The sequence below is a fragment of the Mixophyes fleayi genome, chromosome 7, assembly GCF_038048845.1.
Source record: "Mixophyes fleayi isolate aMixFle1 chromosome 7, aMixFle1.hap1, whole genome shotgun sequence".
NCBI classification, from domain to species: Eukaryota; Metazoa; Chordata; class Amphibia; order Anura; family Limnodynastidae; genus Mixophyes; species Mixophyes fleayi.
Genome location: NC_134408.1, coordinates 105,728,946 through 105,752,255, shown reverse-complemented (window position 1 = coordinate 105,752,255; position 23,310 = coordinate 105,728,946). Strand labels below are relative to the sequence as shown.

General features: G+C 37.7%; 1 protein-coding gene and 1 long non-coding RNA gene across 4 annotated transcripts in view; both read left to right on the top strand.

Moving 5' to 3' along the window:
- TRPM2 (transient receptor potential cation channel subfamily M member 2) overlaps window positions 1-23,310 on the top strand; it is a 168,724-nt gene that overhangs the window by 102,842 nt on the left and 42,572 nt on the right. Inside the window, exons 19-23 of one of the 3 annotated variants that reach the window (XM_075180247.1) lie at window positions 1,446-1,617; window positions 5,556-5,739; window positions 11,948-12,129; window positions 12,947-13,076; window positions 20,544-20,631. In XM_075180247.1, coding sequence (XP_075036348.1) covers window positions 1,446-1,617; window positions 5,556-5,739; window positions 11,948-12,129; window positions 12,947-13,076; window positions 20,544-20,631 — 756 coding nt within the window. Of the gene's footprint in view, window positions 1-1,445; window positions 1,618-5,555; window positions 5,740-11,947; window positions 12,130-12,943; window positions 13,077-14,874; window positions 15,151-20,543; window positions 20,632-23,310 lie in introns of those variants that run through there. The other 2 variants (XM_075180246.1, XM_075180248.1) reach the window with 2 other exon arrangements.
- On the top strand, window positions 17,124-18,923 carry LOC142097955 (uncharacterized). The gene is made up of 3 exons (XR_012678282.1): window positions 17,124-17,688; window positions 18,514-18,594; window positions 18,692-18,923. It is a non-coding gene; the product is annotated as an uncharacterized LOC142097955 (long non-coding RNA).

Sequence of the window (23,310 nt, the reverse complement as noted above, 5' to 3'; positions counted from 1 at the left end):
GTGTATTATTATTATGTTGTATGCATAAATTTGAGCCAGGCACAAAGTGTGTGCTTAGTCACGCAAACAGCCTGCCAGCTCTACGCCACCTGATTATATCTGTAAATATCTGCAGCTGGGCTTGAATTTAGGGAGGACAAATGACCTCTTCATCATGTTAGTGGAATGTATTGCCAGTTTGGACCATTGAGCCTTGTTGCTATGTTTGGACAGTGTGCAGGAAATGTTGCTTAGGGCATTGATTGCCAAGTAATATGTCAGGACATATTGCCATATTACAATACCAATGCTAGTTTTTAAGGATATTCATGGTTTTCCAATTTTTACTTACAGTTTTTTAATAAAAACAATCATGTCAGTTGTATTGAAATGTGTGTCACCACATCAAAAGGATTGGAACCCAATGGCCTTGGAGAACAAACAAGTTAATACCAGGATTGTCTGCTACCACTGGCAAATTAAGAAAATACCTCCTAAATTGCTTGGTTACCTCCACTTATAGTTCATTTAAATAAAAGGGTTACCAAATCACCATATCTGTTTCATATTACAATGTCCACAACATTTGCCTCATTTGTTAAGTGTATAGAGTATCCTGGTGCACCTGTTATCCAGGTGTATTCTATCTGCAGGCATACAGGGCTTGATGCTAAGCTAGGAGCAAAGAACTTACAAAAACAGGAGCAAATTTGGCAAATCCATGGTAAGGAGGGAGGTAAATTGAAAATATGTGGACTGATTGTTAGTGGGGGGGTGTTCTGGATCGACTTTAAATCATACTTGCCAACCTTTAGAATCTCTCCTCCAGGAGATCCCAGAGGGAAGATCCTGTTGCAGACTGCCCCCCACTATCTGCAACAGGATCTTCCCTCTGAAATCTCTCGGCATAGCCAAGCGGATCACATCATTAGGCCCTGCTCCCTGCATCTCAAATGCCACGATTCGCAGGCAAATACAGTAGGGCTCTGATGATGCTGTGAATTGTGTAATTAGGCCCCGCTCCCACCCACTGCAACAGAGAACACTGTTCTCCTGGGAGTCCAGTAATGCCTACAAATTCTGGAGTCTCCAGGACATTCAGGGAGGTTAGGCAACTATGCTCTAAATTTCAGTGTAAATAGAAAGTTAACAAGTTTTTTTCTGCAACATGAAATAGCAGCCAGTATTTTCTTGCATGTATTTTTTAAAAAATTAATTTGCACCCTTTGCATGGTAGCATGGTTTGTCCAGCAGCAAATTTACTCCTTTTTTTGCTTTGCTCCTAACATAGCATCAGGCTTCATAGTAGTTTCTATTTGTGCAATATCAGCCTTCACAGTATTTCACTAGACCATAATAAAGTATTCAAATTGTGTAACATAACACTGCTGACTAACTTTTTTTTCTTTGCATCATATGTGTGTGCACTGCGGTATAATTTATTTATTTACTGTTCCTTTTTACAGATGAAGGATGTTTTCTTTTTCCTTTTCCTCTTGGCTGTGTGGGTCATATCTTTTGGAGTTGCAAAACAAGCCATATTGATCCACAATGAGATAAGAGTGGATTGGATATTCCGTGGAGTTGTTTACCATTCCTACATGACGTTATTTGGACAGATCCCCTCATACATTGATGGTATGGAATGTAATCTTAATTACAATATTTTATAATGAAGGGAAAGGCTATTTAACTGGCCTTGAAATTCACTACCTTTTAAATAGCTCTTCTCATGGCTGCTCTTAAGATAATTCATGCAATAATTCATAATTTATGTTATTCAGGTGAAGTATTCTGAATAACAGATGTAGAATGTATTCTTCTGTAAATTTAAAATGAGCAGATAAATCAACCATCATTTAAATTAAAAAATGTCAGATTCAATTGTACCATGTGTGTAAAAGACTCTCCCTTATAGTTGAACGTACTTGTGCCCTGGACGTATATATAGGAAACGATGCATTCAAGAAGTGCATTTACATGTCTGTGTTCTGTCAGATGCATTTCAAAATGCGTCCAGCTCAAACACAGTAGCATTTGCATCAGGCATTCAAATGTGTGTACTTACAGTATGTCCCATGATAGCATAGAGATAGCATAGAGATGTGAGATTTACTACTAACTCTTGACAGTAGTAAGTTAGTAGTAAATGATAGCCACATTTTCCTATTTGTACACAATATATTAATGTAATAAAGTGCCATATATACAAGAGAGTAAAGTGTAATGACAATGATTTTAATAAATGTAACATCATTTTCAATAAAAAATATAATTAAATACAAACACAATAACAAAATACAAATGAAATCAAATGGAATGAAATGAAATTAAAACATTTGTTTTATGCCCCTATTAAAGATCAAATGGAAATCTTTCCTGCAATAGTCCAAATGGAAATGCCAAATAAGTAATGCAAACAAATGGCTGCAACTTCACATAATATATCCAAAATGCTAATATTTTAAGGGCTATCAGCTGTAGCAGTAAATGTATAATCACCAAACAGAAGCAGTTAGATAGTGGTGTTGATTATCATCATAATCATTGTATATCTTTGCACTGGGGGCCAGAATAATAGCAATATCAAAAAAAAGTGACCACTGGAGTTGCAAAAATAATACTCTTGTGATCCTAGCTATTGTGAAACTATACGTCACAGCAAGTCCTGTTGGCTTTTTGTGCATAATGGTGTTTGTAGAAATAATGCCTTTGACTGCAAGTGGGAGTTCTACAATAGCTTAAATAGAAAAAGAGTACAAACACATGGTTTAAATACATTTTAGTCAAAATAAAATACCCAAAAACCCATGTTGTACCACTTTATAGAACTGACAAATCTTCATTCTTAATGTAGTCTAAATAGAATCTTCATCATAATTGCAATTGAAAATAAAATGGAAAACCTTATTAGATGAATGCAATTGCTCCTTACTGTAAAATTATGAATTGTCAGACTAATATATATTAATTAGCGTTGAGTGATTTGTGGGATTGGATTAATGTGAATAATTTAGTTTATGTGCAGACATTTTTTGGAATACTGACATTTAAGAGCTGCACATTTGACAATTTTGAATAACCTTTCCCAGTCTCCTAAGCAAATATGCTTTGTGTCCCCCACATCATGCCATCCCAGGGCTCCATGTGTCTCTTGCCATCTCACCCAAAATGACTGCTGGTGTCTGTCTTGTGCAGTCCAAGTATGTGACCAGACTGCCAGTGGAAGTTGTTTGTGGCTGGTAGATGTGAGCATATGCCAAGTTATATTATTATGAACTTGTCCTTAGAATAGCCCTTATCCAAGATGGCTGGGACTGTCTCTTGAAGATTCCATCTTGAGTTCTCACCCTCATTTCCTGTTTGGGCCTATAAAAGACACTTCCTGTTTTGAAACCTTTGCTTGCGTATTGTGTTTGAATCAGATGCTTCTACAGAACCTTTCTCCTGTGATTTGGATTGCAATTGTTAAATACTTCTACCAGACCTTTATCTGCCTTTTGACTATTGACTTCACTTGTTAGATACTTTTAGATATGTATATCAAAACAAATCCTGTTTACTTTAGAACTTCCAAGCTATTGGTTTCCATTTGTGATACCAGAAGTGTGACACATATCTTGTGGCTAGTATTTCAAGTTGAAGCTTATAATATGCAGTTCCAAGTATAATAAACAGATTCAAAGTTGGTGCCAAATATGAACTATCATTGTTTGAATTAAGATTCAGCCCCCTCCCAGCACTGTCATGTCACTAACTAACAATTTAAGTCTATTATCTGTAACAGATCGCGTATAAATATTTAGCAAGAAAGTAAATGACGTAGTATGTTATGACAAAATGGTGAAAAATGAAAGAAATTTGAGGGAAGGGGAGTAACGATTTATAATACAGAGTCATCTCTTCATATAAATCTTACTATACCAAACTTGTGTATTAGTAGTCTATATGAAGTTTCTCTGACATGTCTGCTTCACATTCCACCTCAGTACCAGGTGCCATCAAGGGAATTCAAATAAAAACAGTGTCATATTTGCACATGTGATGTAAGTGAATGCTGTAATTGTTTGTGGGTTGAGAACCTGAGCCCAAGGTGATTTGTAGACCTAAAATTTACCATGACTTCAGCCAAGTTATAGTACAAATTTGGTGGCCTTGAAATGATTTGGAGCTCTATACTTGCAATACGTATATATTCATTATGGGCTTAATATGTGTTGTTAGTATATGGGAGGGAGAAACACTATTCTATCCATTCTGTACTGGCTTCTATCAGTGTATCTCATTGTCATAAAGCGAAATGGTCTTTGATGAAATGAGAGGTGATTTTTATCTCAACAAGACTGCTCCTCATTTCTAAAAAGTGTGGACTATAAAATCATTTACTTTTCTAGCCCTTTGGTTCACCCAGATTTCCCAATCACGTTTTTGGACCACATATTTATTACAATTATGCTTAAACTTTTATATACAGTATTTTTAAATTGTAACGTGTCTGAAAGATCATGGCTTTGGGGGATTCTGTTAAATTGTTCACTGAAATCCTGCATGAATGTACACCGGGAAGGCAGGGGGAGACTTTTGGCCTTTGTTTAGTTGTGTCTCTGTTAAGATAGTGGAAGGGTGCCACGGATACAACTCTTTATTTAATTACAGATGACTGCAATATGTATTTAAATGTAATGTCTCTGGGTTGTGACCTCTCCTTTTTTGCTAAACAAACCTAGATATTGTTATTTCGAATATTTGCCTGGGTGATTTTGAACCTTGGAAAGGTACCGAGTAGACCAACTGTGCGACACAGATAGATACATTAAACCCAGTATCTTCACAAGATAATTTTCTAACAAACAATAAATCTAAAAGTGTAGGTATCCTTGTCATGTCATCCCTCCCATGTCATATATCTGTTTAGAGTGTAATTAACTAGTTATTGATTGCTATTATTAATGTTGCTGTAATTAACTATTATTGCTCATTTGACAGAAAATGTTACATTGTACTCCCCTGAAATCAATAAGCTGCTTTGCATAAAATATTGAACATTTCAGGAGCAAAAGGGTTAATGATATAAGGTGGTAGTAATATTTAAATTTACTCAAACTTATGCTGGCTCACTATCCATCTAGAAGTTTGTTTAGGCTACTGTCCAATTCATAGGCTTCTTTGTTTGGTTTATACACATCAAATGTCATGTAATGTACTTTGACAATTTTATTGCCTCTTTTTAACTTGGCATATCAGCTGGTAGCTTGAAAGACTGATTTGTTCACCCCTATTAGTTTTACATTGCAGTCTGCATAATATCTTTTAAAGAAAAGTTTTTCACTTTTTAAAAGGATCATATTCTTGGACTGCAGATATCACTATACGCGTCTGCTGGTATATAATGGGCTGTTTTTGATAATGAAGTTGGCCTTAAGGAATAAAAAACTTTAAATTCTTGAATATAATGTGTGCTTTCTATTTGGTTTGGACTATGAAAGTTATGATGGGATGTATAAATTCTTCTTAAATTAAAGCTACGCATCAAAGAAGAGCTAACCATGTTTTTTGTTTTTACATTTTTCTCCAAGGAGTGAATTTCAATATTGACCAATGCACTGTGAATGGGACTGATCCGAACAAGCAGAAATGTCCTGAATCAAATAAAGAGAATCAACAGCCAGTCTTTCCTCAATGGCTGACCGTGATTTTACTTTGTCTCTACTTGCTCTTCACCAACATTCTTCTACTGAATCTTCTGATTGCTATGTTTAAGTAGGTAACAGTTTCAGCAAAAAAAAATATTCATGTTTAATTATAAATGTGGGACTTTATGGAATGCAAATATATTTTGTAATACATACCTTTAAGTTTGTATTTTTCCTTATAAATAATTATAATTTAATATTCTTAGGGAAATTCACTATTTCTGTCATCTCATCTCATGTCATCTCTCATTCTTTACCGAAGTGCCATAGTGAAGTATGAATGCCAAGGCAGAGTGAGGTATTCCATCAGCCTTCTGAAATATATGTGTTCAACTTCAAATCCCCCAGGTCTTGCCTTAACAGCATCAGGATCCCTTTCACATTACTTTTAAGTTTCCCTTACAAATACATAAACATTTTTAGATGAATAAGATTCACATGATTTAGTTAATGTAACCATTGGTATTCTCCCATTTAGCTAAAATATATAACCTTATGCATGTCATTCTTTTACTGCTTTGCCAAAAAACACACATAGTAAATAATGTTCATCTAATATTGCTACAGTGGTCCTTGAGCTTTTCCATTTGAAAAGAGTAGATTTTATAATTAACCTTTGCTCCTCAAAATTCATAGATATCAGATAAGCAATACTGAGTTAAGTAAATAATGTTTGTGATATGAATGATCTCATCCAATTTTTTTTGTCCCTCTCTATTATTACATCCATTTTACTGAAATTTTACATATATGTAAAAGTCCATTTCCATACATAACTTATACTTTCTCACCCAACATGTGGTCTTACAGGATTCCTTGGGCTGCATCTTAATTTCCTTTTAATGCATGTGATATTTCTTGACTAACAAAAACTGATGTAAAAGATAAATTAATCATTTTACTGTTCTTCTTCTGACCCCCTCATGGCTGATTATTCGTTTCTGTAAAATTATGTCTCCTTTTAATTGTATAGTATCTGTTTGTTTACTATAGCAATACAACTGCAGGGTTAAACAGCTGATTTTATATGAATGAAGTAAATGAAAATAAAATAAAAAACAATACGTTAATTGACAGTACAAGCTTTTTTTTTTTAAAGCTTTATCTATTGGAGGTCAATAACAAAAAAATAAAATAACACACAGGTTTCTTAGCAATAACTCCAATCACAATTAAATCAACAAGAACATATGTTGCTGCAACATGAGTAGGCAAAGTTAAACATTTTAAAGAGACCAGGAAATTTTAGCATTTCAAGGCATGGTGGACGAGAAGGAAGAGAATAAGAGAAGAGCAGCGAGAGAGGCATTGAAAGGGAGGAGAGGACAAGAAAGGGTGAGTTGAAAAGAGAGAGAGCAGCAGGACGAGGAGAGGAGGTGGTGTGCTATGACCACAGGAGAAAGGGAAGAGGGAAGGTTAAGCGTGGCATCAATTTGGAGGAGGGAGTGGAATTGAAAGGACAGCCATGAGTCCCATATCTTATTGAAAGATTTAGAGGAGTTATTAATGATGATTGTCATAAATTCAATGTGGTGGACATGCCTTGCGCTGTTCATGACAGCAGGGACGGAGGGAGGAGCATTCTGTTCCAAGTCAGCCTCAATTTGGCAGGTGGCGGCAGAGATTGTGTGATGGGCTTGTTTGTTCTGATGTCTGGTCGTATTGGGAAACCCAAGAGTTATAAGGAAGAATTTAGGGTCATCTGGGATGTAAATGTGGTGAAGGAATTGAATCAGGTTCCTAATATTTAGCCAAAACTGAACGAGCTTCAGGCAGTCTCACCATATCTGAAGAAACGTGACAGAGCATGTACGCCAACATCTGTCTGAAGAGTTGGATAACATCTTTTGAAGGTAGGTCAGGACATAATACCAGCAAAACAATAGTTTGTACATATTTTCTTTCATCGTAGTACAGATTGAGCTAGAGGTGGCGTTCTCGCATATTTCAGTCACCACCACCACCACCATTTATTTATATAGCGCCACTAATTCTGCAGCGCTGTACATAAAACTCACATTGGAGATTACAGTCTAAATTCCCTAACACACACACACAGGCAGAGAAAGAGAGAGAGAGACAGTCTAGGGTCAATTTTGATAGCAGCCAATTGAACTACCAGTATGTTTTTGGAGTATGGGATTAAACCGGAGCACCCGGAGGAAACCCACGCAAACACAGGGAGAAAATACAAACTCCACACAGATAAGGCCATGGTCGGGAATTGAACTCATGACCCCAGTGCTGTGAGGCAGAAGTGCTAACCACTTAGCCATCATGCTGCCCTAAAGTCTAGTCATCATTGTGCAAAGGCTTGCCCAGGTCACGTTCCCATGACAATACGTGAGGTTCCCGGTCAGAGTCAATAAGGAGAGTGAGTCCAGTGTATATAGTGAAGATTAAGCTACACATGGATGTGTGGCTCAGGCACAGTGCCTCAATAGTTTTGAGTGGGCGCACAGTAGGACGAGATTTAACCAACGTATGCGGATTGCGTATCTGTAAATACTGATAAAAGTACATTGCTGGAATACCTATTGCCATTGGAACATAGAAAAAAATGGGGATAAATGCTGGAATGGGATATATCATTTAAATAGCAGACCCCTCGGGAGTGTCAAAGGGACAATGCGGAAAGTAGCAGACCCGGCGGGAATTTCGGGAAGTTAAATAGTGGAATTTTCAGAGAAGGATGAGTGGAAAAACCATATTGCATAGCGGAGGAATCCCAAATTGCTAGGGAGTGTGCAACTGTTGGATATATACTGCCACATGTCTGATTTCAGTCCATGAAAACAGAGTGATTCCAGCTTGGACGGCCATAGATGTAAGAAAATGGGAAACATAGAGCATGACAATGTGAGACTATAATTGACAAGGGGCCGCAAAGTGAGTATAATCCCTAGCAGTGGAATTTTTGAGGTACTAGGTATCATAGAGGGTGTGTTTCAGTAATGCAGACAAGGTCAGGGAGGTCTTATAAGGAGGAGCTAACTGGGCTCAAGAAGAGGAGGAGGTTTTGTCTAACTGCTGGTCCAATATAACATTAATGTTGTGAATAAGGCTTGCTACTCACTGCTCTTTTCAGTCTGCCGAGGCAAAGATGATCTCAGGGAACTCTTAGCCTGTAGCTGTGTGTACGTACCCGAAGGAAGACGATGTCAGCCTTTTCCTCCCAGCAAGCTCCCAGGACTATGGTACATTTGGGGGGGGGGGGGGTTAAGACCATTGACATTAATGAAATGGAGATTCAGGGCCAGGCAATAGCATTGGGAGAAGTATGCTTTCTGGAGGAGAGGCCATCTGCTTGCTATAATAAGAGAGAGTTAGACCTTATATAATCAGGTGGGGGAGGTGGGGGGACGGCACAATCCAAAAGAAGGAGCAAGAAAAAAAGAGCAGTGGAAGCATTTCGTATGGTGAAGGCTAGAAAACAAAGACAGATATAGGAGGATTACCCTTAAGGGATTCAAAGACATAGAAGAAACGCTAGACCTGTCAAAGTGACAGATATGAAAGGGTACATGGGGTGTGGTCCTTAGTCCAAGGATAGAGGCAGCCAGGACTGTGGACCCACAGCAAAATCTTTAAAAAAACAATAACAAACAATGAACTTAGAAAACTACTGTGTGGCATGACAAATGAAATCTAGGCATAAAACACTGTATAGCAATAGAAAAAAAAAGGTGGGGTAGGAGAAAAAGAAGGTGTGGACAGGGCTGAGGAAGGGGATGGGGAGAGAAGGGGAAAGGGACAAAGGAGGAAAGAGGGGTGAAGGGGGAGGGAAGGAGGGAACAGTGGGGAGTGGATAGGAAAATGTGAATCTCAGCAGACAAGCATTTCTGCATTGTAAGGCCTACAAAAAGTGATAATAGAAAAACCATGTATATTCAGATGTCACAATAGGCAAAGTGAACTGAAAACAATACTACTGAGCAGGGGATCAAGCAAAGTCAGGAACAGGGAGCCACAAGCTCTGGCAGCTTTTGGGACTCTATCTGCAGGGACAAAAATAGAAAAAGAGAGGGCTCCAGAAAAGTGCAAAAGTCATGTCAGGGTGGGGTAGCATCCTGGGCACGATGGTGTGAAGTACGCAATCTACTCAGGTTGCGTGGGTGTTGTATGCTGGCTTTTCGGGGATCCAGACTGCTTAGTGAGCTTCACAGGTAGGAAATTCAATTTGGCAAATAAGTCCTGGCCCTGGTCCAGCATTTTGACATAGTGTGAAGAATTGGCAGCAAAAACTTGAAGTTGGAACGGGAATCCCTATTGATGTTGTGCTGTCGGAGAAGCCTAGCAATGGGCTGAAGGTCTTGCCATTTCTGGATGGCGTATGAGGCAAAGTCTTGGAACAGCTGGATGTCCGTGTCTAGGAAGGAGACCACAGGTTTGTCCCTAGTAACCATCAAAATACATTCCCTAGTGTGAAAATAGTGCAAGTGGACAGTAATATTCCGTGGTGGTTGACCGGTTGCAGGCTTGACACTGAGAGCCCTGTGCACATGGTCCATGAGGCAGTCCACATTGGAAAGATCTGGTAGAATGTGCAGAACTAAGTCTTTATCAAAAGAGTGGAGCTCAATTGGAAAGACGTCCTTGGCAACATTTTTTAGTGTCCTCTTTTTTCTCCTTCAAGTCCTCAACCTCGTCATGGAGACGGGGTAGTTCCTTGAGCAGGTTTCTTTGGCTTGTTGGACCTCGTTTAGTCAGCTAGGATATAATGTCATCTTGAAGAATTGGGTAAGGAAGAGGGAGCTATGGAGAACATGAGGGAAGTAGTGAGGGGCCCCAGACTAGTCTTGTTGCATATCAGAGGAGTCTGCCCTGGTCCAGGCTGAGAATAAGAGGTTACATATAGCACCTCAATGCAAGCAGGAGAAGTGCCGGCAGGATAATTTGAGTCTCAGAGAACTGCCAGTCGACAGTAGGGTCCTATCAAGGGCCCAAAGTACTGGGACGGAGAGTAGGCACTGAGCACCAGGGAAAGACCTTGAGTCTGGCTCTATGCTACCAGTGGAGTCAGGTAAGACAGTTTGTCTGTGAGAGTATGGAGAGAATTCCCCAGCGGTGTGAGGACAGGCTGGTGCAGTTGCCTAGTACAAGGAGACCTAGAGCCAAAACGACAACCTAGAGGATCCTGCATTTTGTGAGATCAGTTCCAATGAGCCATCCACATGCCAAAATGGGGGAGAGTGACCCACAGAGTGGACAGGGTGCCGTTGATCAAACCTGGTTTGTCACTTGATAATTGTAGCAGCACTTGATTGAATCTAGTAAGTGCAGTGGCTGTGTTGAGCAGTGAGAGCCACTATTGGGCATTGCATTCCAGCCACAGAAGAGACGCAGGCCAGGCAGATTGTGAGAGGCAGCCCGAAGGGATCGTGGGGAGTGGGTAAGTGAGGTGGTCAAGCCAAGAGTCCTGGGGTGAACAGTGGCAGTAATATGGCACTGGGGAGTCCAGGTGAGGCACAGTCACACAAGATAGAGGAAGTGTAGACACTGGCCTGATCACCGCACTGCAACAGGAAATTTCACTCGGGTGCTCACTGTCAGCGGGTGTCCGGTAGAGGACCTGTGCTACTCACATTAACTACAGCACTCAGGGGAGACAAGCAGGGGAGCTTGGTGTACTAGGGCAGTCTACAGGTTCAGTGATAGTTGACAGGGGCCAGAAAGAGAACAAAAACTACAAAAAATGCCTTGACATACGAAACGGAGGAGAAGTGCTTGTCCTCAATATGGCAGTCAGGCCACGCCTCAGGACAAACTCTTCTAATGAGGAACTTCCAGGGTATACATTATAGTTTGTTGTGAGAGTGGAGCCTGTAGTAAAAATACTTTTGGAACCGAAACACCACCACATCCCTTTCAAACAGGCTATCCCTATAGCTTACTTTAGTTTACTCTAACATACTAACTATTAAAATACCAGGGCCAAATGCAAGTTGCGCAACTTTTTATCTTTTCAATGATTAAGCCTTACCAGTATTTTTCTATTTCACATTTTCAATGGTGTACCCATAACAGTAGTTTTCTCATTTATGATTTTTTTTTTTTTTTTTTCATAAGACCTGCCCCTCAAACTTTGATACCTCCTGGCACCGACCTACTGAGTCTTTTAATGAATATGGAATATTTTGCTATCTTTTAACAATTTAATATCTGTACTATGATTTTCTTGTTTTGTTTTTACAATTGAAGTGTTTATACATCTATCTAAATTTACAGGTTAGTTAGTTGTAATCAATTGACTTTTGTTTACTTTATTTTTTTAGCTACACTTTTCAAAAGGTCCAAGAACATAGTGATCAGATTTGGAAATTCCAACGACATGATTTAATAGAAGAGTACTATGGTCGTCCACCTGCCCCTCCACCCTTTATTCTCTTTAACCATCTGCATATGTTTATAAAACAGGTCATTCTTCGTGAATCTTCAGTAAAACAAAAGCAACTTAGTAAGTGCTGTTTCTCAGATTACAGTGTAGAATTAATTTACATGAAAATTTCACAAAATGAAAATGTATATATTGTATGTAACTTAGCTCACATTGTAATGATTTCTATGTTATTAGATTTTACTTTTAATTTAGCTATTTGATTAGTAACATTACAAATAAACATGTTGAGCCTGATTAATTAAGGAAAGTAAAGTAAAAAAAAGAAGCAACTTTGCACCTTAGCAAAACCATGTTGCATTGGAGAGGGAGGTAAATTTAAAATGTTAAGGCAGATTAATAGTTGGGGTAGGGCATGTCCTGGATCAACTTTAAATTTCAATGTAAACATAATGCTATTAAGTATTTGTATGCTATATAACAAAACAGACAGTATTTAACTTATGTGCAAAATAATAAACTGATTTGCATCACTTACATTGTAGCAATGTTTGCCCAGGAGAAAACCTGCCTATCTTTTTTGCCTTACTTTCCTTAATGAATCAGGTCTGTAGTAGTGAAATAACTGCTGCATATATATGTTAAAGAAAATACCGGATTTACCTTATTTTCATGAAACATTAAAAAAAAAGAAGTTTTTTTCACACACAAAAAGTAGAGATGGTGCCCGTAGCAACTAATCAGATTGTAGCTACAATTTTCTAGAAAGTAGTAAGTAATTGAATCAGGCTGGTTGCTATGGGTAACGCCTCCAATTTTTAGAAGGTTTGATAAATGTACACTCTCTAGATTATATTTTTAAGTTCAAATTTTACTTTATTATTCATACTTCAACATTCCCTACTTTTTTCTTATTTCTCTCTATCCCAATCAGAAGAAAAGCTAGAAATGAATGAAGAGGCTACTCTTCTTTCATGGGAAAGTTATCTAAAAGACAATTACTTGCAACATCTTGAAAAACAGATGAAACAAAACACAGAGCACAAGATTAAAGACACATCTGACAAGTAAGCAGTGTGTTACCTGATTTCTAAGAAGACAAAAAAAAATGCTCACCATAATCAACCAAAAAGCATTGGCCAGGCTTGAAGTGTGTATTAATTATTTATTATAATTGACAATTTTCAAATAAAATGCACCAAACTGCTTGTTATAAACTTGATTTGCTATGTCCACAATTTTCAAATTTAATGTTATTAACTGCTGTGTGTCAGTTGCAGGTGATTTGATGTCACTTGTAAATATCCATTCAACTTCATCCAAAATCCTTTACATACAGATATTAACTATAGATGCAACATAATCCCCAAATTAACTAAAAGTACAAAGTACTATTTTCACAGTACAAGCAGCACAAGACATCTCCATAATGAACTAAATAGCTGTGTATAAATGTGTACTATTATATTAAAGGAGTTTTCCACCTAAAAATAAAAATGTGCTGCCTGTGACCAAACTATGAGCAAGTTCAGATCAGGTGAATATCAGAAGGAAGTTTAATGAAAACCTTTCAGTTTTGAGATAATTCATTATTTACATGGTGCTTTGGTCACTATATCAGTGTACAAACAAAATCACAGTTTTTTTCTTTTGCACAGAAGGTATTACAAAAAAAACCCTCTATGTAGATCAGGGACAGACTGGTAAATTTTAACCCAAGGGCTGAGACTCATGTCAGCAGCCTATTAGGAGCATTTTAAAGGGAAAAAAATGCTGGTGGCCCATTGACCCAGCCCAAGGTAGCCCACTATGAGACCGGCCCCTGGGGCAGATGTCCTGCAAACCCCCCACCCCAGCCAGTCCCTGATGTAGTTGCATTGACTCTGCTCCAGTTGTCCCATTTACTGTTGCATTTGCGAGCACCCTTTTTTTTTACAGTTACCCAGGGACTGATTATTTAATAGGCTGACTAGACAGCAGCCTAGGACGCAAGGAGGGGTGCAACATTTTCAGGAGTGCAAGTAGAAGAGACAAGTCCTCCCCCTTCTGCTCTTTCATGCTTCCATTGTATACAGTTTAATTGATTTTAATTAAAGCAAAATGAGTGATAAAGATTTCCATGACCCTTTTAAAAGGCAAAGTGGAGTGGAGTTCAAAATTACGGGAATATAAACATTGGTGGGGGGGGGGCTCGTGAAGGTAACTGAACTGTAAATGAAGGACAAGTTGTTTTCTACAGACTGCATATTAGGCTGATGTGGAAGGCGAGGGAACACTACAAGTGTATAAGCATAGAGCAGCCTGAACCCTCAATAAGGCCCTGTAGTTAGGCTAGGTACACAATGGAGAATTTTCTGACCGACGTGTTATCTACAACAATTTTACCTTTAACCATAGGTCCGATAGCTTGGACGATTAATGCCTACACACTAGTCACGTTTTAGATGATTAAAGAAAAACCGTCTGCTCGGGCAGCGACTTTCACATTCATATTGTCGTGAGCAAAGATTTGAATTTTATACACACTGAAATGACTTATGGTGTTCATCTAACAATATAACCAGGACATTTAAATAAAGGGCAGAGCATGTTCAATAGTAACCACGCAAAACCTCATAAAAAAGGTAGCATAATTTCTTTATACAATCGTTGGCACGTGTACAGTGAATGTTCGTTAACAACCGCATATCAACAATTTTTTTTTAATAATATGGATACTGTTGAACAACAAACAACTGCTCTTTTTCTCCTTGCTGTGGCAAGAAGACTGCAAGTACAGACCCGAAGGGAAGGAAGGAGAAATGTTTTTGGACCCAAGAGTGGTTCAAGAGGAGTGACTCATTCTCTCATATGCCCCTGTTACAGGAGATACGGGACAACAACCCTGATGACTTCTGGAATTTCCTGAGAATTAATGAACCCACATTCCAGGAACTGCTCCAACTAGTCACCCCCATCCTCCAGAAGGAGGACACCCATTTAATGAAACCCATAACTGGAGAGCAGAGACTAGTTGCTACCCTAAGATTTTTGGCAACAGGAAGGACACTGGCTGATCTGAAATACAGCCCAGGAATTTCACTGTAAACTCTGGGTTTGATAATAACTGAGATCTGTGATGCTATCATTGAAGTTCTCCATCAACAGTATATGAAGGTTGGTAAACCTAAATAGTCTTCATTAGAAAAATTTTTATAATTTCATTAAGATACATACAATTTACAATATACATTAAAAAAATAAAGTGCAATCCAATAAAAGTAGCCAAATAAACATTTTATAGCAATTCATATTGCAACATTTCACTATTATCCATTTGTGATGGACTTCCACTGAACTGTTGCATTTTTGAGTTGGGTATAGGAGTAGATGAGGAGTAGATGTCATGTATGGTTTTGGTAGCAAATATTGTCCTCCCATACTATCATGCTGTACCTGTGTATGCCGAAATATGTACATTAGTGTCTGCATGTGGTTTGTTGGCGTTACAATTGTATCTGGGTACAAATCTTCCTTGGTAGTCCCACGCACGTGGTCACACACCAAATGCTCCATTTCTGCTTGTATCGGTCTACTAGCACTTTTCATTTTACTTGCTAGCATTGCTCCAAGTAGGTCAAAAGTGTGTTGTGCAGGTTTTTTGGCCATCAGGCTGTCTGCACATTCCATCATCTTTGTAGTTAGTGCATCCCTTTGATCAACTTCTCTGAACCTTTTCTTCTATCTCTTCTGTTGCGTTTGTGGTTGTCTTGCAACCTCAGGTACATCCTGGCTGTCGACTGTCACCTGGCTTCCCTGTACACTAGTTGCAACATCCAACATGAGTTCTTGTGACAGGACAGCAGGCTGGGTAATGAAAAAAATTTAAAAAAAAGAGTATGATATTAAATGCATGTACCAATTTAACTATTTCCCACCTCTTTATGTTTCAGTTTTGCGGAAGAATTTGAGAGGCAATGGAATTTTCCAAACTGTGGCGGTGCCATTGATAGGAAACATGTCCGAATAATGCCTCCATCCAAAAGCTGATCTTTTTATTATAATTACAAATAATTTTTCAGCATAATTCTAATGGCTATAGTGGATGCAAACTTTGAATTCTTATTTGTGGATATTGGGAAAAATGGGAAAGTGTCTGATGGCGGTGCATTGGAGCAGACTCCCTTCCATGCAAAACTAAAAAAACTATGAATTTAATATTCCAACTAGGAGTAATACAAAATATGGACTAAATTTTGTGTTTGTGGCTGATGAAGCATTTGAATTGCACAACAATGTATTGAAACCGTACCCGCAAAGCAATCTGCAGAAAGGCGGATATTTAATTATAGACTGTCACGAGCTAGGCGTGTTGGTGCAAACTTTATTGTTATGTATTTCTACTTTAACAAACCTGTTACACAGCAACTGTAAAATATGCTTTACTTACAGTTCCACCAGTAGGTATGTCATCTGCTTGCACCACATCAGTAGGAGAACTGTTCATATCCAGGCTGCAGGTGGACTGCTGTGTAATTTCATTTTCACAGATGAAGTGCAGAAGGTCAAAGTATCACATCTATGGCACATAAACATCATCTGTACCTGCCCCAGATTTTTTAGAGGCCTCAACCTTATTTAGTTCTCTCTTGCATATAGTCCTAAGGTTCTGTATTTTGCTCTTTGCCCATTCCACATTTGCTCCAGGGTAATGTGGCAGGCATGCTTTCACAAGTTCTTGCATAGCCACATTACGTTCACATAACATTCGGCTACAATATTCCTTTGATTTTATCTTCCACAAACAGGGGTGCGCCCTATATGTCTCAATGGAATGCTTCATTGCGGTCCTATGACATTTTCAGTTTTTCTTCAAAAATAAAAATAAGAAAACAAAAAGTGTCATGTTAATCTTTTGTCCACTGATGAAACTGTAGAATATATTGTAATATTTTTACCAAATATTTTTACTAATATTTTAGCAAATTTGTGTATCATAAATAATACTGATAATTATAACATAAGTATTTTTAATATACACATATTAATCACAATATATATATATATATATATATATATATATATATATATATATTAATGCAGTTGTTATGATAAGCACAATGGTACAACAAAACATTCATAATCCATCCATAAACTTACCTTGTATTGTATTGGATATATGGTGTAAAACGCTCGTAGTATCCGACCATATTTCTTGTACCACTAGGGGTTTAATATATTGATATATTTGACAAACACAAGATTATAATACACTAATGACCTTCACTCACAATGCACCATTCTGTACAGGTACCACCACTGATTAGTCCACAACTGAAACAAACAAGTGTATAATATTACCAAGGAGCCTGTCTGGTGCCGAGGGACGTTAGAAGATGGCGGAATGAGGAGCAGGCGTCGATGGGGGTGAGAGAAGAAGAGAAAAAAATTGAAGAAGTAGTGGTGGGGGATGGAGAAGAAGAAGAAATACAATAAACAGGTGTGAAAGGCAATGAGCCAGAGAGAGGTGGATATGATGGTAAAAGTACTGGACCAGTATGACTAGGACTGCCGAAAGAGAAAATACAGAAGAGTTAATACCAGAAAAGAACTAATAATGCAGAAATTACTAAAACATATTAAGGAGAAACTTGAAAAGAACAACGGAGACTGTTGCGAAGCCATAGAAACATTAAAAAAGTGAGTTTGACATGTTGTGAGTTTGAAATTGTTAGTGAATTTATAGATGAATAACAAAGGAGCTCCTAATTGATGATCTCTACGACTTGTAGAGAAAACAGATGTATTCTGAATGTGTAGGAAGTTAAATTGAAAGCTAAGAACGGCTGGGTGCCGCTACAACTTAACAGCAAAATTTGATAAAACTTCCACTGCATCGGTATTTGCAGAATACATTGGTTTTCTCTACGAGTCGTAGAGATAATCACTTAGGAGCTCCTTTGGAAAGCCATAATGCTTTATGTGAGTACTCACACATTTTATATATTACAATTGGAACTGTCATTTTTTCCACACAACACTGACGAGTGTGTGTAGAGTGAGGACATCAAATGTTAAAACACACTGAACTAATAGAGCCACATAATGACTGATGTGAACATTTAAACTTTTACATTTTTAATTCAGTGCGATCATAGTTTACAAGACTGAGACATTTTATTATATGAAAATTGCAATATATAATCCTGCACTTCCTATATATATGCAAAACAGTTTTAAGTGAATATTCTAATAAATATATTAAGAATCTGAGAATATACTATATTGTGTTTACTACTACATCTGTGGCGCCAGCGAATATATGTAGATTGATAATGTGCTGCGTAAGTACCAAAAATTTTAAAGCTGAACACGTACTTGTTAAAGCAGAAAAATTAGATACCGAATTCGAAGAAAAAAAACATGTATTAAAAGCAGGTATTTAAAGTCACAGATGGATGCTGTGAAATGTTTTGGGGAGAAATGTATACCATTATAATAACCCAAATGGTGCCTGTTTTACAGAAACTATGGAGGTAAATGGCACCTTTGCAGAGATACAAAAAGAGGGACCACAACATAAACTTATTACAAGCAGTGTACAAGGTGAGTAAATGGGACTTTACATGGTGTTTGAAAAGAACTTAACTTTACTACAAATATATAAGTTAAATGCTAAACATATTTTTTCCGTGTCTTGTAGATACCATTGCCATATCAGGTGAAAGTTCAGAGGTAGAAAAGAATGTTGGTAGTCCTTTGAAGGGTGTGGTTGAGAAGATTGGAAAGCCTGACAAATATTTTCAAGAATTAAGGGCTAACATCAGTGATGTAAGAAAAAAAAAACTAGAAAAAAACTTCATGGAGATGTTTCGGTTTTTTCAGAAGGTTATGCCACAAAGCACTAGCCAGTTTAACCATTAAAAAGTCCAATGTTAAAGTGCTAATCTAAATATGTTGAAACTTTATATTTTTCAACTGTTATTTTTTCTACAGAATTCAACAATAAATCTGTTGGATTTACAACGTGTGGTTTATTCTGTGTATTTTACAAATATATGCATTAACAAGTAAATAAAGGTTCGATTATAAAACACATTGAATGTACATGTAAAGGTTTATAGAACACAGGTGCAAGATGCATTGCCATTTACACAGGTGTACTAATATGCAACCAGACATATATAAAATACACAACAATACGCATCTATGGGAAACACAAAAACGTGTTATGCAACAAAAAATATATATATAATTATGCAGGCAGACAAATGTAATACACATATTTTGCATTTTTATGAATGTGTATTTAGTGTACAATAAAGTGACAAATAGTTGTAATTATGGAGGCAGACATAAGCAATACACACACACACACACATATATATATATATATATATATATATATATATATATATATAAAACGTTGTTTTTTTATAACACTACAATTACAAAGGCTTATCATTAAACTGGCAGACTAATGCTGTTCGCATTAATACAACAGACACCTGCTATTGCTTTACCACTAGAAGCACCTAATTACCAAATGAGTGACGTGCTGACACCGCACCATGTGGGACTAGTACAGGCATCAGAAGTTAGCATGCACACGCCCCCAAAGGAGTCACAGCGCGAGGAAATATCGGCAGTTGCTCGTGGATCGATCGGAAACGTATACACACTATATGATCGTTAGGTGATTAGTCGGAAAATATTAAACAGTACGACCAACCAAATGAGCCAAAAATCGTCAATTTTGAACGACTTTTGACCGTCGTGTCAATATACACACTAACCCGACTTCCAAACGAACGGTCGTATGACGGCTGCTTTGCCTGATTATTGGACGAAAACGCTCCTGTGTGTACCTAGCCTTACCTAGTGCAGAAGGCACTATGAAATAATAAACCATCTGAAAACTGACAAGTTCTCTTGAAAGTCACTTTAACAACCTCAACACTCAAGTGTTGCACACTCTGCCTGTAGTGACACCAATGGATCTCTAGAGCACAAGGTGGTGATTACCATATTTTTACTTTGTATTGATCACTAACAGTGCTCCCACTTTATACCAGTCATTCTTGCCACCAAATATATTGTAATCTCTGCACAAAAGCACATTAAAATGTATTCTGTCCATGATATATCACCAGTTTATAAGCATACAGCATTCAGATTAAAGACATTAAAGAAGAGAAGTGGTAACTCATATTTGGTTGTATAGTGTACATAGGAGTAGAAAGTTAAAGAAGAGCCCAGTATGTTTTCAGCCACTAGAATGATTTTGAGCTAATTAGAATAGTTTACAAGTATTGTAGCCAAATGCATTGCTTACACAATGCACAACAATTTATTTTCATCTAGTGTGATTCATTAAAAGTTACTTAACTGTGTGTTTGTGTGTGTGTGTTTAACTATATAGTGTATGGACAATAGTATTTATTGCAAACATGCACTTTTTTACACCATTAATAGTAAGTGGGTTTGCGGATATTGAACTGTGTTTCAGTGAGTGGTATCATAGCACATAATGCTACATTGTCTATTATTTTTAGAGTAAATACAGTAGTAGATATGCTGGAATTGAATCAAGTAAAAAGGAATGCATCTATGGAAAACAGACTGGTTGCCCTAGAAGAACAGGTAAAACATTTTTGGAATTGGTTTAAAGCAATATTGTGTATGAGTCAGTGTACGTGTCAGTGACTGAACAAAATATTAAATTATCTGAGAAGTTCATTCAGGTCTAATTTCTTCCTTTTTTAAATTACTTATTGAGCTGTTGCACTACCTTCATGTATGTATGTACGTATGCAGGATGAATTGTTGATGTACCTATGGATGTAGTAGTCACAATATGGAAAGGAACTATGACATGAAAGTTCTCTGCATCTGAGAGTACTGTAGTTCTTTTCTGCAGTGGAAAATTTCTTTGAAAAAAAGTCGACAGTGGTGATATTTAACAAGTTTATTACACTTGGACTGTCCCAACACTAATTATAGATTAAAGAGGTGATGAAGATTTTATTTAATTTGAAGAGGACACTACTTCTTTCGCCCAGACTGTCCACCGTAGTAATGTCGAAAATCACAATGTCGACATTCAAAGGGAAATGCCAATGTCAGCTGGTGGACCCGCTTGCATTACAGCTGCTGGATCTGCCGGCAATACAGGTCCGGCACAAAATAATTAAAATGAACAAAAAAAAATCCCTAGAAAACATGTAGTCCAAGCACCAGTGCAATACAGTAAGCAAATAATTAAATAAAACTTGTTTGTGAGCAGTTATACCCAAAGTTTGTATATTAACCTTTCTCCTGAAGTTGTAGTACAACAGAAATGTGAGTGGCATAAAAGTGGATCAGGGGTGTTAATAAAGATATTGTCTAGAGAGACTTTAACAACTTGATAATTGTTGTCTCTTTGTTAACACAAGCTTGAAAAATGTTGAAGCGTTGCATATTCTAAAGTTATGTATAGTAGCTGTCACTTATGTTGAAGGTGATCTGCCACTTGTAAACTTTTTTTTATAAAGATATGATTATATGCACCCCATTAATTGAGTATTGATAGTGGCTCCACAAACTCATTCAAATAACTCAGAGATCAGACAATGTAGAAAGTAGTTACTTATATTAATTTTGTTTAGGTCTCTTTAGTCAATTTAGGGTCTAAAATACCTATCAAAGAAGAATCCATCTTATTAGGAGAAGTGGTTTTATTCCAAGTTCCCCTTAGTGTACATGGCTTTGGTTTCAGGTACAGAAAGAGGATATATGTGCCCCCTTCCAGAAGTAGTTTCAGGAACTGAATTGATGACACATTTAAAGACTTTAAAATGGCTTAAAAATAGATGATCCTTATGTATAACCCCAATCTGAAAGTTGAGCAGAACAGTTTTGAAACAGAGTGACAATTTTTGACTGCAGAATTGTTCATATTGCCCAGGATTGCTTGATGAGTACAACAGAGGCTTTGGCATTTCCCAGTTTCAAAAAGCCCTTGGTACTGCATTATATAAATGGAATCATCTTTGAGTGCATTTGTCCGTACAGAGATATAAATAAACTACCTAGATGAGCTTATCATAGGAAAAAAGTGGTTTATGGATATTTGGAACCCAATAAGGAGGAAAACATTTTTCAGCTATAGTCTCTATAAAAGTATGCTACTATAAATAGATTTATACAGGGACTTAAGAGCCTGCCAACTCATCTTTGATTTTGTTTTAGATATCTTTTAAAAAAAAATGCTTTCAGTGTTGTATTATTCCACCTAAGTTCCATAGAAAGCATGCAAAAATGTATAATCTACTGACCTACAATTATGGCATCTTGTTTTACATGTAACACCAAGGAAACCACGACCAGATTCATAGTTTGCAGAAAGCTGCAACAGAAGCATTGTGTAAAAGTCAGAAACATTGTATAAAACTTGAGTCATTTCTTTTCCAAAAGCATGAGGTCCAGCAAAAAAACTGTAGGTCTGGTATTTAAATTGATGCTCATTGATTAAGAAACCCTCTTCAGGCTTGAGGATGCAGATTGGAGATCTACACTAGGGGGTAAATGTATGAAGCTCCGGGTTCTTCAACACCTACGAGTTCGGCGTCTTCAGCGCTTAAATTTAAAGCGGCGCTGCCTTGTAAAGGGAAACTTTCCTTTACAAGGCAGCGCCGCTTTCAATTTAAGCGCTGAAGACGCCGAACTTGTGGGTGTTGAAGAACCCGGAGCTTCATACATATACCCCTAGGTGTCACAGGATTATGCAGAATAGAGACTAGTGATACAGGCGCTGGCATAGTAGCTGCAAGAATAGAGCTGGAATTGCTACTGGAAAGTGATACCTGAAGTGAGTATATGCAGGTAGACAGGTCTTGCAAGAACTGAATGATATATTCCTGTTTCACATTCTGCTTCTCCACATGATCAGACTGGTCTATAATGGTATTGGAAGATTAGCTGGATCCATGGCCTGTGAAAACTGTCAAAACTCTATGTGATGTAATGAGATTAGGATACTGTTACAGGCTGTAGTTGTATCCCCTATGACTGCGAGAGCACGTTCCTTGCTAGCTGTTGATATCAAAAAGTCCAGGAAAAAAAGACAGCACACAAATAATGCTGTAGACAGGGGAGGGCTGGCAAAGTTCAGCCCGGGAGGCAAGACTCAACTCAGAGCTTATTTTAAAGGACAAAAAATGCTGCTGGCCCATTGACCAGCCCAATATAGCCCTCTATGCAACTGGCCTGGGGGGCAGATGCCCCTACCCCCCAGCCCAGCCTGCCCCTGGCTGTAGACAAGTGAGATGTTGAGATGGG